Source organism: Phaethon aethereus (genome assembly GCF_964289735.1).
Source record: "Phaethon aethereus genome assembly, chromosome: 6".
In the NCBI taxonomy this organism is placed as follows: domain Eukaryota; kingdom Metazoa; phylum Chordata; class Aves; order Phaethontiformes; family Phaethontidae; genus Phaethon; species Phaethon aethereus.
In genome coordinates, this window is record NC_138580.1 from 32,009,237 (window position 1) to 32,023,984 (window position 14,748).

Consider the following 14,748-nt stretch of genomic DNA (forward strand, 5'->3'; position numbering starts at 1 on the left):
AGTTTGTAGCAGCTCTAACATTGCTGTGAAATCAATCCTAATCTTAACCAAGTTCGTAGCTTGAAATCGTCATGGGCTTACTGTTTTTATACAAAAAATGAATGGAAGTTGCCTTTGCTTTTTGATTTGGGAAACGGACTTTTTCTGTGCTTGGATTTATGGCTAATAGAAAACAAAATCGAAGGGAATTATTTGGTTACTTTTTTCCCCTGTAGTGAGAGCGACAGATCTTGCTGCTCCCCCTACCTCTTCCTGTGACTTAATCATTTGCAGATCTTGCCATGGGGTGCGGACTGAGAAAGCTGGAAGACCCAGATGATAGCAGCCCTGGAAAAATCTTTTCTACATTGAAGAGACCACAAGTTGAAACAAAGACGGATTCTGCTTATGAATATGTATTGCTGGATTTTACTTTAGAAGGTATCTTTTTATGTTATATCTTTACTATTCTGAGAAAGGAAGGAATAAGATTTAACTTAGTTCTGTCTTGTTTGACTTACAGTAAATTTTAGATACTTTTATTAAAGCTAACCAAAATGTAAGACTTTTATTTTGAAACAAAAATCATCACGAAGGTCCTCACTTAGATAAAATTACAATGGAAACTACTGAAGTATTTTTAACAACCAAACCCTCCAAATTACACAACTGTCCTTGTGAAGGAAGCTGGCTAAAAACTGTTAGAGGTTTTCCTAGTTTCCCGTGAGTCAGATACTACCTTCCGTACCCGCTTTGAGTAATGGTTGTCTGATTGCAGTGTGATGGTTCAGAAAATACACTGTGCCTGACCATTAGTTGAATAACAATTTTTTAAAATGCGCTCAACTTCTGAAAACAGGCTGCTGTTGTCCTTGTTACTTTATGCAGAAGTAAGTCTGTTGCTTAGCTGTGTAGCAGGAGTAGTTTTCCCTCTTATGCCCACCCCAGTCTCTTGGCAGATATCTCAGGAGTCTTACAGTTTCATCTTACTATTTTTTTCCAAATACTTTACTCATAGTTGTTGAATAGTCTTTTGAAATCGGGACCAGAATGAAACAAAATTTGTATGCGTAGCTAGAGGCAGACAGTGCTCTGTGGGATACTTCCTTCCCGAGGGTGTCCCGTCTCTAACAGAGCAACTCCCTGTTCCACAAAGTTAAAAACATAAACAAGCCCAGATGGCTGCCCTCTGAGAACAGACAGCTCAGTTTTGCAGTCACTTTGTAGTAGCTTGCATTTTTTAACAACCCAATCTACTGGAACTTCTTAATAACAAGGATTTGAAGTAAATGCAGTTGCTAGAAGGGTTTGATAAAGGGAGAAAGCATAAGTGCGTGTCTTGTTACATTTTTAGGAACTTTTTCATGTACAAAACTTGTTCTCTGGTTAGTTTTAACTCTAAAGGACTGTAGTAGTATTTCATGTACAAAAGTATCAGTCTGTTCACTGAAAAACTGCAAGATGCTAATAGAAGCCACATTCTACTAAGTTACAGTACTTGACATCCAACTGTATTTGTGGTTCTGTTGATTTACAGAGTTTCTCACTGGCTTGTGCTTTTTGAAGAAGCAAAACTTAGAGTAAGCAATACTGGTAATGTACTGGAAATAAAGCTGGGCTGCCTAATGCATACATGAATTGCCTACTAATCTACTGATAGTAGAAAAGATAAAACTTTTTTTGAGACTGAAGAGTATTTAGTGTTCTTAGATAGTCTGTGTTCTGGATAGTTTTGCTGTGTTTTAAAGTAACAAGTTTCTGGAAGTGTTGTGTAAAGGATGTGTTGTAAAGATGGCTGTGCCTTAAGAAAAAGCACATTAAACAAGTGCAAATAAAGGTGCATCTCTATTATTTTAATAACCTATCAGTACAGCAGTAAAGATTAATTTTCTCCTGTGTAGTCTGATATTCAAAAGTGCTTAACTTCAGTGACTTGCTGTGGAATTAGGAATGCTAAATAACAGTGAGATCAGTTTCAGCTAGTGGCCTAACTTTTTTAGGTTTCTAACTGTAAGCAATTGGATTTGTAAACACAGGTATGTTTCTGTTGAGTGGTTCTAGCTGTGTCTGTATTTGACCTTAAAGTATCTTTTGTATGGGGTCTTTACTCTTTAGAGCTAAGATAATGAATACAGGAAAAAAAAAAGGTATATATACTATCTTGGAGGTGTTCCTGAATTCTGTTTGCTTATGAAACATGCAGATGGCTAAAGTACTGTGGAGAATATGTTGGGCTTTTTTTTTTTCTTCCTTCTACCTCAATCAACTCGCTGACATACTTGTTGCAACTTGAATATCCTTTGGCTATATGAAACTTCAGTGAGAGTCTTTTATCACTTTAGACCGAAGTTAGTTTTCACTCTGCTGTCAAGTTGTGTTATGTCTTCATGGCACTCTGTGTCTTCTGATTTCAAGAGCAAGATCTTCCCTACCATCTGAAGATCTCTGTTTGCCTGAGTGACTTGTTACCACTGGATGTGGCACCAAATAAAAGAGAAAATCTGCACGTAGCTTACTGTAGGATCATATAAAGGATACTATGTCCTGCATTAAGATAATGCATTTATGCTTGTTATACTTTTATTTCAGTTTAATATGCCTTATTCTCCGCTTCCTCAGATTTATGCTATGTGAAGTTGAAATGAACCTGCTGGGGAGACTTTTAGGAGTCCCTGATCTTCTCCCAGGCTATGATGCAGATTAGGTCAGCCATGCTGTAGTCTAAATTTGCTGGCTGGAGTCCCTGTGCATCTTAACTAGTTATCAGCAGTGTGTTGTACCTTGGCTTCTCCCTTCCTGGTCCGTAAAATACTCCCATCCCTACTGTAAAAAAATCAGGTTTTGAGTTCTGTAGAGGTTCTTGTTCATCAGGAGAATGCCAAACACAAAAATTAGACAGTCTTTTAGCCTATAAGGTGTCCCTGTCTGTGGCAGGGGGATTGGAACTAGGTGATCTTTTAAGGTCCGTTCCAACCCAAACCATTCTATGAATCTATAAGACTCTGATTTTTGGTGGGATTGGATAGTAAAAAGGAGAGGGAGCAGTGGACTCTGAAGTGTAATTTTAAATGCCTATCAAAGATTGTAAGTTCTATGGTCTCAATCATGAGTCATATCTCACTTACAGAAACAGCTGGTATTTTTTGAGGTTAGTTTAACCATAAGGTAGGGATGGTTTAAATGCTCCTACTCAAGCAGAATGCTTATGCCTTTTCCACATCTCTCCTTAATAGGGAAAAGAAGGCATGTTGATGCAGCCCGTTAAGATGATGTGCTGTGAGGTTCTTGACACCCTAAATAACAGTATGAATACATATAAAGTAGCTGTTTTGTCATCATCTTCAATATTGTGAATTTGAAGCTTACTATACAGCTAGCAAATTAGCTATAGTTCTGTTATTGGTAAAAGTATTTTGGCTACCTGCTGACAGCCCATCAGGAAGGAAATTTTCTTAATAAAAAATGGTTAAGATGTTTGCAAAGTGCGTGAAGTGATGATCACATTGCATATATTCCTGTTTTTTTGGCTTGTGGGCTTTAGAGCAGTTGTTTCATCAATACATATGTACTGTCTCCTGGATTTACTGAGAGTGGAATCATGGGTTGGAGACATTACAAAGGGCAAAATACCATCTGTCTATGAAAGGGAGGGCTGTGATGTACCGTCTGCTTAAAAATAAAGGCAGGTAAAGTAGCATAAGAAAGTGCAACAGCCCAGAACCTATGACTGAGAATGGCAGAGTTTACATTAATGGGTTGAGTTTGCTAGTTACCAGCAATAAGCCATCAATATATGTGTTAGTGATACTTTTTGGTAGTGTACATTTCCCATGGTACATGTTATTCTGCTTTCTCTTGATAGCTTTTCTGAGCTGTTAAGGCTCTTACACTGACAAGCAAAGTAGGCCTTCATTCTTTTTTCCCTTTAGTAAAAGTTGGTATTTAAAAGCATTTGCGTGTTACAAAACATTAGTTTCTGGGTTGTTGTGTTGTTTTCCTTTTTTTAAAAAAAGTACTCCATAATGTGTGTGTATATATCACTGTTATCCCCATTTTGTAGTGGGAAAGCAGTAGGGGTTGAAGCAGTAGGGGTTCATCAATCATGAACCAGCAGAATTCTAATTCAGTTTGCTAGAATGCAGGATTTAGGCAAACTAAAGATGCATGTATCTGGTTTATGATACTTTAAACCAGTAGGATAGGTAGACTTAGTGACTTGCTGTGTCTTTGATAAAGTCTATAAATTCCTTACTATTGCCCACCTACGATATAGGGCAGGTAGGTAACAGGATGTAAGAACATGAAATTAACTCCTAAGGAATGCATTTACAAAGTGGCAAATGAGACTTATGTAATTGCATTTGTCTATTTTCTGTAATTTTTAAGAAGTGATAGAAAAGAATCAAAAGAAAATTAGTGTATTTAATTGTTTTCAGTTTATTGTATGGTTTGAAAGGCAATGTTGAAAGCAGCCTTTAAAATGTTCGTCTGTTAGTGTTGTGAGATCTCTTAATTCCAATCGAGGTATCCTTTAATACGGTTGAACACTGGTCTAAGTGCACTGAAAGTCTTGCAAAGAGAGGGACCCATCAGAATACAAAAAGCATGGCACTTGCAGCAAGGATCACTGATAGACCATCAAATTCCAAGCCAAGCTGTCTTGTCATAAGAGTTCATATCTGTAAAAGATGAAAATTTTGATGATAACAAATATATGCTGGCAAAATTACTTCTCAGTTACTGTCTGTATATAAATATTGATTTCCTGCTTTGTGGAGGCTCTTAGAGCATCTACAATTCCAGCTGGAGTTGAGGGGAACAGGAAATACTGACCATCAGACATACTGTGACGGAATATGATAAGCTATTACTAGTGAGGAATCTCCATTTTCTCTGTGCAAAAGCTGTGGATCAGATCATTCAAAAAAGGTTCTCCAAAAAGTTTTCCCTTTATGTAGTTTCCCCCAATAGCTATGTAGTACCTAGCTGTTGCCTATTGATTGGAAATGCTTGCGCATGCCAAGAGGGATGCTCCTTGGAAACTAGTAACACCACAGAGCTTCTTTAGATGACGTGCTTAGGTCTACTGGAAAAAGGAATTGGGACTATGTTAAAATTTCAATCTACAATCCACAGATTGCTTCTAAGAGATCGAAAAAAGTATTTAAGAACAACAAACCAATTGTTTTAGGCTTAAATTCATTGTATGGGAATTTACGTCACAACTAGGGTTGAAGGATACTACTTTACTATGTTTAAGGTTTTGGCTAGGCAAAATAGTTGCTTTAAGTTCAGACCTATTGTGTGTTTAGATGTTGATGTGCAGCTCTTAAATTATCTTGGCAAAGCTAGATCCAACAAAAAGTGTTGCCAAATAGATTAAAAATAGATATTATTAACTTGTAAAAATATGTACTTCAACGAGTTGAGTACTGTTGAATCAGCTGTGAATCTGCTTTTTCTTGTACCAATAAAACTGTAGCTTTTTTAGTAAATGCCTTGGGATAGATTTTGTGTGGTTTAAATAAAAGGAACTCACCAAAAGTATACGGACATACACAGTATGATGTGCTTCTCTTCTGCTTTCATGCTTTTAGCTTCCTCAAATCCAGAAGTTATCAAGATCAGTTCTGTGTTGGATATAGCATCTAAGGTGGAAGAATATTACAGCAAAGGATATGTTGTAGGAGCTGTTCATCCTATTATACTGCCAATTGGACATAGAAGGAATTTTCCTGCAAGTCACATGTATCGAGTGGTACTTTCACGACTAAAATTAAGGTAACAGTGAAATAATTTGAATATTTGAAGTCCATTATTAAAGCCATTTGTAAGTGGATTGCTCAATGTGCGTAATTTAATACCAATTTGAAATGAGCACCTCAGAGAATCAAGTAACTGTTCCTTGCCTAGAAAGGTAAGCAAGTCGGTAATGTTTTTTCAGTAACACTAAGCACACAATAGGCTAATTTTTACTTTGCCTTAGTAAATGTCCAAACAAAAATCCAAAGTTGCTTATCATAATTTTTGGGAAGATAAATTGTTAGTTTACCCTTTTATTTTTAAAGCACTTTTATAACTATTATCTGTCTAGAACGTGCAGCGAGTACAAGATTAAACAAAACACTAAGTAGTAAGCTGCTTTAAATTCTCTCATGTCTGGTTTTTCTTCATTTTCAAAACTTTCATGATTTCTCTTTTCCCATAAAAGAGAGCATTATTCAGGGAAAATTGCCTATAAAGTGTGAATTAGTTTGTCAGAGTTTATCTTTCCTTCTTAAGAAGGCAGTAATCATTCTGTGATGGGGGGCATCAAAAGCTTGGTTTTGACACTGAGGGAGAGTTAAGAATTTGTTTGTGTTCCAGCTCCATAGTCTTCATTACTTTTGTTTTCACAGCATTGTGATCACCATGTGATCATAAAGAAAATGTGCAAAGAATTTTTACTATTGGCTCCTTTGAATGAAAAAAAATAACCTTTTGTTCTTATTGTGAATAGCTAGAAAAGTGGATTTCTTACTGCATTAAGAGCTGTCATGCTTCCTCTTCTCTCCTGAGTCCTATTGCAATGCACAGAGGTTCTTTCATTTTCTTTTGGAAAATGAGAAGGGTGTGAGTTGGAAGATGCGCCTTGCCACTCCAGTAAAGCTTCTGTAAAACATGGTTCATTTGAGGGAGCTTCTTAAACACTTTGCTTAAACAAGCATTGTCCATGGTATTTGCTGTTCATACAACTTGCCTTTATAGAAGTCATCTGCAAACAAAGTGAATGTTGTCCGTGTGGGCAAATGCTTGGGTAAGAAAAGCAGAATACTTGCTCTCTGGAGCTGAGGTTTCTAAGAGCTTATATTGCCAGTGTGCAGCTCCCGCAACTCACCTTATCCCTATAGATGTAGGATCCTTATGAAGTGGTGGTTTGAACTTCTAGGCCCTTGAATAGGTGAAGGGCAAGACTGCAGCCTGCAAGTAAAACTGTTGAATGTAGGTTGCCAGTTTCCTATGCAGGTGCCATGTGTACCTGTGTTGTTTTTTCTGTAGACAAATACACCTTTTCTCCAACTGCTATCTGGAAAGTAAACTTTTATATTTGTGTGTGTCACTTTGATGTTTCATTCTAAAGCAAAAGATTGCATGAGGGAAACATCAAATAAAGTCCCATTATATTATTGATATACTGATATATTGTGATATATATACACACACAATATATGTATATTGTCCAAGTAACAACCGAACTGGCTTTAGATAAAACATGATTAATACTATTCTTCAACTTTAAATGGGAGTTAAAGCTTGTTGGATCCTCAAATCTGAACGATTTAAATATTACCTAACCCAAAGTAATTGTTGATGTATTATATTTCTAGTATTTGCCTACATTGTATTTCATACAGTAGCTGCAACTCTGCTGTAGTTACGAAAACCGAACAGCAGCATGTTAACAGTGTAAAAGTACCATTTCTATTCAGAGTGTGTGTTTTAGAAAACTGAGTCTGTTTTGTGCTTGCTACATTTATAGCTTAAATTTCTATTTTTTGCATTTTCAGAGATTTTAGGGTTTGTTTATTACAGAAGCGGGGCTGTTTGTCAGTAAAGCTTAGTTACCAAAAGATATCTATTGATAGTCTTCAGATTAAATTCCTTTAAATACTAATATTCTTACCCTGACATTGTAATACACAGTACTTGCCACTTTGTAAGAAGCAGGACAAAATGCCAAAAACTGCCGCGTTATAAATAAAATATAAACGAAGAAGCATTGCCAGGATTTCATTCATAACTATTCCAAAAGAAAAAAATTCTGTATGCAAGTATTTGCCCAAGTTAGCAGCAAACTACTGACAAAGACTGCTTTCTTTCTGTGTTCTAGCCAGAAGCATGCAGCACCCAGAGGACAAAGGCACCCCAGGCTGGTGATTGAGGAATGTCCTTTAATGTATGAAACACTGACAAGTGAGGTGGTGAAAGAACTATTAGAAAAGGTAATGGAGAGTTTTTTCAAACTTCTCTTCAGACTTTTATTTTTATCTTACATATAAGTTTTATATTTAGTGGTTGATGGTTTTGTTAGTTTTGAGTTTTAACCTTGGTTTGTTTTATAAGAAGCTACAAAGTCTTTTCTTGTTGCGAAAGTAGTCACTTTTCTTCACTAGTTGCTTTTTCTAATTTAGGACTTACAGGACTTAAGCCCTGTAAAGCTTTGGGAGACTGGCCGCTTATACCACTGAAAGCAGAATCAGGCCCAAACTCTCTGTCAGTCTTTACAAGATGCTTGTATGATAGCTTTTTCTAGAATTAATATAAATATTAATAAAATAATAAAATTAATATATTAATAAAATTAGACATCTGAAGTTTTGTGTTGTTCTGGGTTAAGGAAGGCATTCCTAATGAACAAGACATATTACTTTTCTAAGCAATTTTTTTCATTCTTTAGCAGAAATATCAAATACACAGTAACTGTATTAAACATTTGGCACAGCTTTTGAAAATACTGTGTAGTTTAAGAAAACTAAACTTCCATTGGAATGCAAGTTCTAGTTCTTTTCGTGTTTAACTTCCTCTACAAAATTAAAAACTTAGTGAAACAGGAAACCATTGTTATTACAAGAGTTGGAGTGATATCTTTTACATTAGTTGCCACGGAAAGAAGTCAAAGAAAAAGCTTATTGGAGATGTTTAATGTTCTTTGAAATTATCACAGAGTTGTTTTAAATTTCTAAATGGCTTGTTCTGAAATCTTCAGGTGTTTCAAGTTTAAAGGCGGATTCCATTACACTATATGCATATTGCCAGTTTGGTTGTATAGCATACCAACAAACATTTAAAGGAAAATATACTTGAAATTAGCAGTGATTGTCTTGCAAGGAAATCTGGAACAGAAGTAGTATGTGAAAATAAAATTATTTTTAAAATGCTCCCAGTGTTTTAAAAAGACTGAGCTGGTAATCCAGTAGAAATTTACTTTTTTTTCAAAGATCTGAACCCATAAGACTATGGCATATCAGGAAAAAGATTGTGGTCATTACCTCTCTTTATGCATGTTGCTTGTCACATTTAAAATTATTTTGGTTGTCTTGGAAGCAGTAGCTCTGTATAATCAGTGATTGGCATATCATGTCATTACTGTACATACATACTGATGGTAGATAATAACACTTCAGTCTATCACGGTACTAAAAAGGAGTTGTAGTACCATCAGCTATTTGAGTGTTATTCACTCTCTTGAATAACAGTTCGAGTTAACTGGGTAGAGATCCTGCTCTCCCTGCTGTCACTAATCCAGTATTTCCCAAGTGATTTCTTCTTTCTGGGCTGGGTTTTCTGTATTTTCCTGGAAATGCTTTATTGCACAGGGGAGCTTGTTGCACGAGATGGCAGTGGGATCACCTTCCTAAACAGCAGCACTCCTTACGCCAGCAAAAGCCCCCTCTCCAAGAACAGACACGTCCCATAGGTGGCATGTATTCTACAGTTGTATTTGGAAACTTGAGTGCAGAGAAGAAGACCCACCACTGGCTGAAAGCAGAGTTAAGAGGATTTTAATTTGCTTCTAGCTCCCTCCTTTCTCTGCTCCTTCACTATTCTCAGTAATAGTGAAGCTGAGTAGCCTCTAAGGGAACCAGGGGATAATGAATCATGATACATGACAAATGGATATTTCTGTAGTATTTGTGGCCAGTAATTTTAATATGACTGGTATCACATGTTTAGAGAAAGAGTACCAATTCTTGCACCAGGCTATACTGCTTATCACTATGACACAGCAAGTAAAATACTTTGGTTTTGTTCTAAATGAAGGATTTTGTATACACTGAAGTCAGTACCAGTGTTGCCCACCTCATTTGGCATGAGTCCAAAGACATACTGGAAGACTTCCATTTACTTTGAAACATGGGCAGTGTACAAAGACAAGCCATCCTCCTATAGTAGAGTGTTGTGTCTCTTACACTCTTGAAAATCAGTGGTTTAGTTAAACATAACATGTATATACAAGTTTTGGGGTTTTTAAAGTTACGTGCAATTCTAAAATCACTTTGGAGATAAATTTCTGTTATAAATACAGGTTAATGAAGCTGCTAAAAGAGGAAAGAAGTTTGTGGGATTCGTAATGCAACATTTTCCTCAACCTAAAGCCTGTAATGGAACAAGCACAGATGGAAGTACAGAGCTGGAATCAGTGCTGGGCAGAAGAAACAGGGAACACAGAAGAAAAAATTCTGATGAAAACTATAAAAACTGGAATGAAGGGACATTGAGTGGTCACTCATCTGAGAGTGGGATAGAGGAAGAAATGCAAGGAGACAGTGGTCTGTTAGAGGATGCAGATTTCCAGTTTGGAAAAGAAGTCAGCCCTGTTAAACCACGAAAAGGAGACGGTAATAAATGTTGCTTGTTTATTGCAGAAAATAAGGTATTTTACTGAGGTGTTGTTTTAAAAAGGTGTTGGAAAAAATAACAGAGCAGCATATTTTATTGTATCAAATAGTGGGTTTGGAAGATGAATCTTTCTTAAATGCATACATATTTCTAAAAAAGTTTTCAGTTGAGGAAACAGAAGAAATATTTACCTTTTGCTCTATGTGTGTGTGAACTGTGGTAATATATTAAAATGATATTTCAGTTTCATATAGACTTACTAGAATTATTATAAATGCACTGTCAAAATTCTAGTTTGTAATTTAAAGAAAAAGAAAAAAAAAACAAAAAAAATCACCCATGGTGGTGTTCTGATTTTTAAATGTGGTGGTGTTTTGCTTTATGTGTGTACAACAAATATGTGACATCTTAGAAGGATGCAGTTGCTTTAAAACCTTTTCCTAAATGCATATAACTTTCACTTACTTTTAATATTAAATTGTAAACATGTAATGGATTTCCAAGAATATGTTATGATTCCAGTTCTCCTGCCTATTTCAAAATTGACAACAAAGAGAGCCCCTTCCAGCTAGAGCTGTAATTTTGTGTGCTTCTAGCCAACTCACATAATGTAGAGCAAACAAATCCGTTCATAATGGATTCTTTCTGGTTAACATGCCTTCAAGAAGCATCCTGAAAGAGATCACTTAAACTAATGCATTGACCATGAAATCAAAGAGGATAATTGTTACAAAATGCATTTACATGAGAGAAAAGTAAGCATTAAAAAGTTGTATAGGAAGGAAAAGTATTGTTGAAAAATGTTGGTGCTGTGGTAGAAAACCTAGTTGTAGAAGAATCTGAGGTAGTTTAGTCTGTGTGAGAGATTGCCTGAAATAGTGTCTCCTGATTCTGAAGCACTAAGGCCTCCTGGTTTGCCTGGAAGAAAAGGTGAAAAGGAAGAAGAGAACTAATGCAAGACAGTATTGTGTAGAAAGCAGGCAGCATGAAACTCTCATGTTTTGACATAATAGGTTATTCCCTGATGGACCGAGATGTTTTAATTGCTCTCAAAAGCAAACTTTTCACTTTCCTGTTAAGTTAAGCACCCTCTCCAGTTTGTAGGCTGTCAGGATAATGACTGTAAGCACTGCGATAATTAATGTCCCTCTTATTTTTAACACGTGAATTAAAGCAGTTCTTGTACAACATGCTGAGTCTTTATAGCATGATCTATTAAAGCTTAACTCTTTCCTTACAGCCTGAAATAGTGGGTTTGCTATATGTAGCAGAATAGAAATCCTGTAAGTAAAAAGCAGGAAATTCTTGGTTCTGTTAAGGAGTTTTGTTCATGCAGACTGGTGCAACCAGGTAGATTAGCAGCCAGTGTATCCCTTGCATGCAGTGCTCTCCAGGAAACTTCAGAAAGCTTTGGTAAGAATATGTAAGGCTTCTCTACTACTAGTTAAATACTCAGGAAAGTTATTTGAGTTCATAAGACAAAACATCTGAAAACCTAACCATCTTTCTTTGTAAATGTTCTATATAATCATAATTTTTAAAAAATACTGATGGGAACTTTCAAAGAAAGTCTTACATGCATGTAAATGTGTTCTGCCACTGCAGTATGCCATTTCTAATTAGGTCTGCTCAAAAGATGCAAAACTGTGCAAACCTCTAGATTTGGAGGTCATAAAATATGAATTTTGGCTATTTATAAATACACCGCTTGCAGAGGCAAATTTCTGATACACATCAGCAATTGAATTGGGAAACGTGATTATTTTTTTTCTGAAGAACAAATCTAAAAGTGATTTCACTTTAGTATATGGGGAAGGAAATCAAGGTTTGTGAGGATAAACACATTTATGCTACTGCAACCACCTGCGGAGGTGAAAAAATAAAACTGCATAGAAAGGAGTCATGTCTTACTGATAAAATTCAAAATTTTGTCCTGAATTTACCTTGTTCCAGGCACCTGATATTACTTCCAGGGGGTGTGGTAACACTTCTCAAAAGTGAGAGGGATTCTCCCAGAGTTAGGATTTGGACTGTAAGCAGTCTGAACCAGCTTTGGAAATCTCCCCCTATTTCTGGAGCCTTAGAGAGACTAGCATCTTAAGGCGGGGTGGGGGGTGTGTGTGTGTGTTGTAATCTAAACAAAGCTCCTTTGTTTTGGCAATGTGAATACTTCTGCTTTCTAGAGGTTGGTTTGTGTTGATTTAGGCTCCTCAAATGTTGAAGTATTAGACAATGTGAGAATATTTTTTGGCAACTGCTTTGTGTTATTTCTCCACAGCAGTGACACACATGAGTGTATTTGTAGAATACATTTCTATAGCTAGGACTTCATAACTTGTCACCAGTGATTTCCTAAAATACTATGGATTTGTGAACTTTTAATTTTTGATGAATGCTTGTTTGTTTATATTAGTGCTGTTAGAGACTATGTAATGTGTTAATGCCTACATATAAAAAGCATTTGAGGATATATAGGTTTTGTGTGCTTAACTCGGATACTCATCAGTTATTGTGTGACAATATACTGGTACTTAAGTAATCTTTAGAAAATAATGGGTAACAATCAATACTGTACAACACATTCCTAATATTTAAAAATTTAGAAAATTACCTTTAATCTTCAGTTACAGTATTTTCAACTATTTGTAGTCAGAAGTTCCATGAGTAGTAGAAACGAAGCCTGTTTCCACTGGGTTTGTTTTTTCTTAGCTCTAGTGTATTTTCCTAATGCAAAACCCACCTACCTAACAGGTCCAGTGACAACCAAGTGCAATATGTTCAAATTTTTCTCATACTGCAGGTCATAACCCCCTCACACCTTGTCCTGAGTGTGTTTAGGGCTCAAGATGAGTGCAGTCACATCAGGAAACAATTTTTAAAACTGTTGCTTAGAGTTAGAAAACTATGTTGAAATAAGGGATTAATAATATGTTTTTTTAATTTTGGTGTACTGTGTTCCAGGGGTTCATTCTTCCTTTTTTTTTTTTCCTCAGACAAGCTCTACACAGTCTTCAATGTTTTTGATGATGATTCTACCTGCTGGACCTATCATGAAGGTGTTTTGTCTATGAAAGTAACAAGAAAGGGGCCAGTTATTAGTACACTGGAAGCAGACTGGCTAGAATTAACCACATTTTATTATAAACAAGGATTGTCTTTAATTGATTCTTTTGTACACTGGGAAACTTCTAAAGGTGAGTACTGTCCCAGGATATCATGAAGCTTTTACTTGTTTATGTAGAACTACATAATTTGAAAAAAGTAGATCATGTTCTGTGTCTTGGTGTGAAGGGTAATGTGTAAACATGTTTGGATAGTCATTGTAAATTTATAGAATCTGATACCTGAAAAGGGAATAACTTATTTCCTGGGCATTTATAGCTCTGAATAATTGAAGTTTCTGCTTTGTTATATCAAACTGACAATTTCCAAAGCAGAAAAGTAGTGTAGTGTTATAATGAAATAAATGTTTGTGCTAGTTAGTTCTTCTTTAGTTTGAGTTTTTTAAAAGAAAAAGATAATAAGAGGGGAATCCTTAGATCTGTGTTTCCCTGATGTTCGTGTTCTGCTGATCACTGTAGACACTGTGCTGCATTCTGAATATTTCTAATGAGACAAAAAAGCACCCTGAGAACTCAAGGTGCTCATTTACCATTAAATCCAAGTCAAACTTCCCGTGCTTCCTGTTTCTCAAGCTCTTTGGGCTTAAAAATTCTTTCCAAAACACCAAACCATTAAAATTTGACTGCTGATCCTGAAGTTTCAGGATGTTTCTGCAGGTTTTTCTGGTCAGATGTGGATATATGCAGAGAGTAGAGAAATCTGTTTGTCCTTACCCTCAACTGTAGGCAGATCCTCCAGAACCTTTTTATACAGCTGGGAGAGAGGTTTTCCCTGGTCCCCTCTGCTTCCTGCACTCCTCCACAGGTATCTGTAAGCTCAGTTAACACTCAGACTGTTACAATGGTAGAGGTTCAGGCCACAGCATTTTCAAATTTCCTTGTTTGTTCTGCCAGTTTCAGTTCAATCTCAGTTTTTGTTCTGGAGAGATCCTACTACCTCTCTTGGAGTTCCTAGCCTTCATCTTCCTGATGAATGGACATGAGCCTGCTGTCAGCAGTGCTGCTGCTGGCCCAGGCCCATCGCTGCGCACCCTGCTGTGCCCAAAAGCCTGTGCTATGGCAGAGCTGTGAGACGGTGCTGTACCGCTGCTGACAACAGGAGCAGCTGTTGTGTTGGCTGTATGCTTGGCTGAAGTATTTTGAACTCTCAAACTCTGTTGTTGGCAAAATATGTAATTGAGAGATTCATTTGTATTTGAACTGAATTTGTCTGAAAGCCAGAAATTGAAGTGTTGCAATAAATAGTATGTAGCTACTGTTGTGCAAT

General features: G+C 36.4%; 1 protein-coding gene across 1 annotated transcript in view; it reads left to right on the forward strand.

Moving 5' to 3' along the window:
• Nucleotides 1-281: 281 nt before the first annotated feature.
• RFTN2 (raftlin family member 2) overlaps nt 282-14,748 on the forward strand; it is a gene marked incomplete at both ends in the record, with an annotated part of 30,975 nt that continues 16,508 nt past the window's right edge. Inside the window, 5 exons of the mRNA XM_082001327.1 lie at nt 282-420; nt 5,577-5,760; nt 7,850-7,961; nt 10,046-10,358; nt 13,353-13,553. Coding sequence (XP_081857453.1) covers nt 282-420; nt 5,577-5,760; nt 7,850-7,961; nt 10,046-10,358; nt 13,353-13,553 — 949 coding nt within the window. The remainder of the gene's footprint in view (nt 421-5,576; nt 5,761-7,849; nt 7,962-10,045; nt 10,359-13,352; nt 13,554-14,748) is intronic.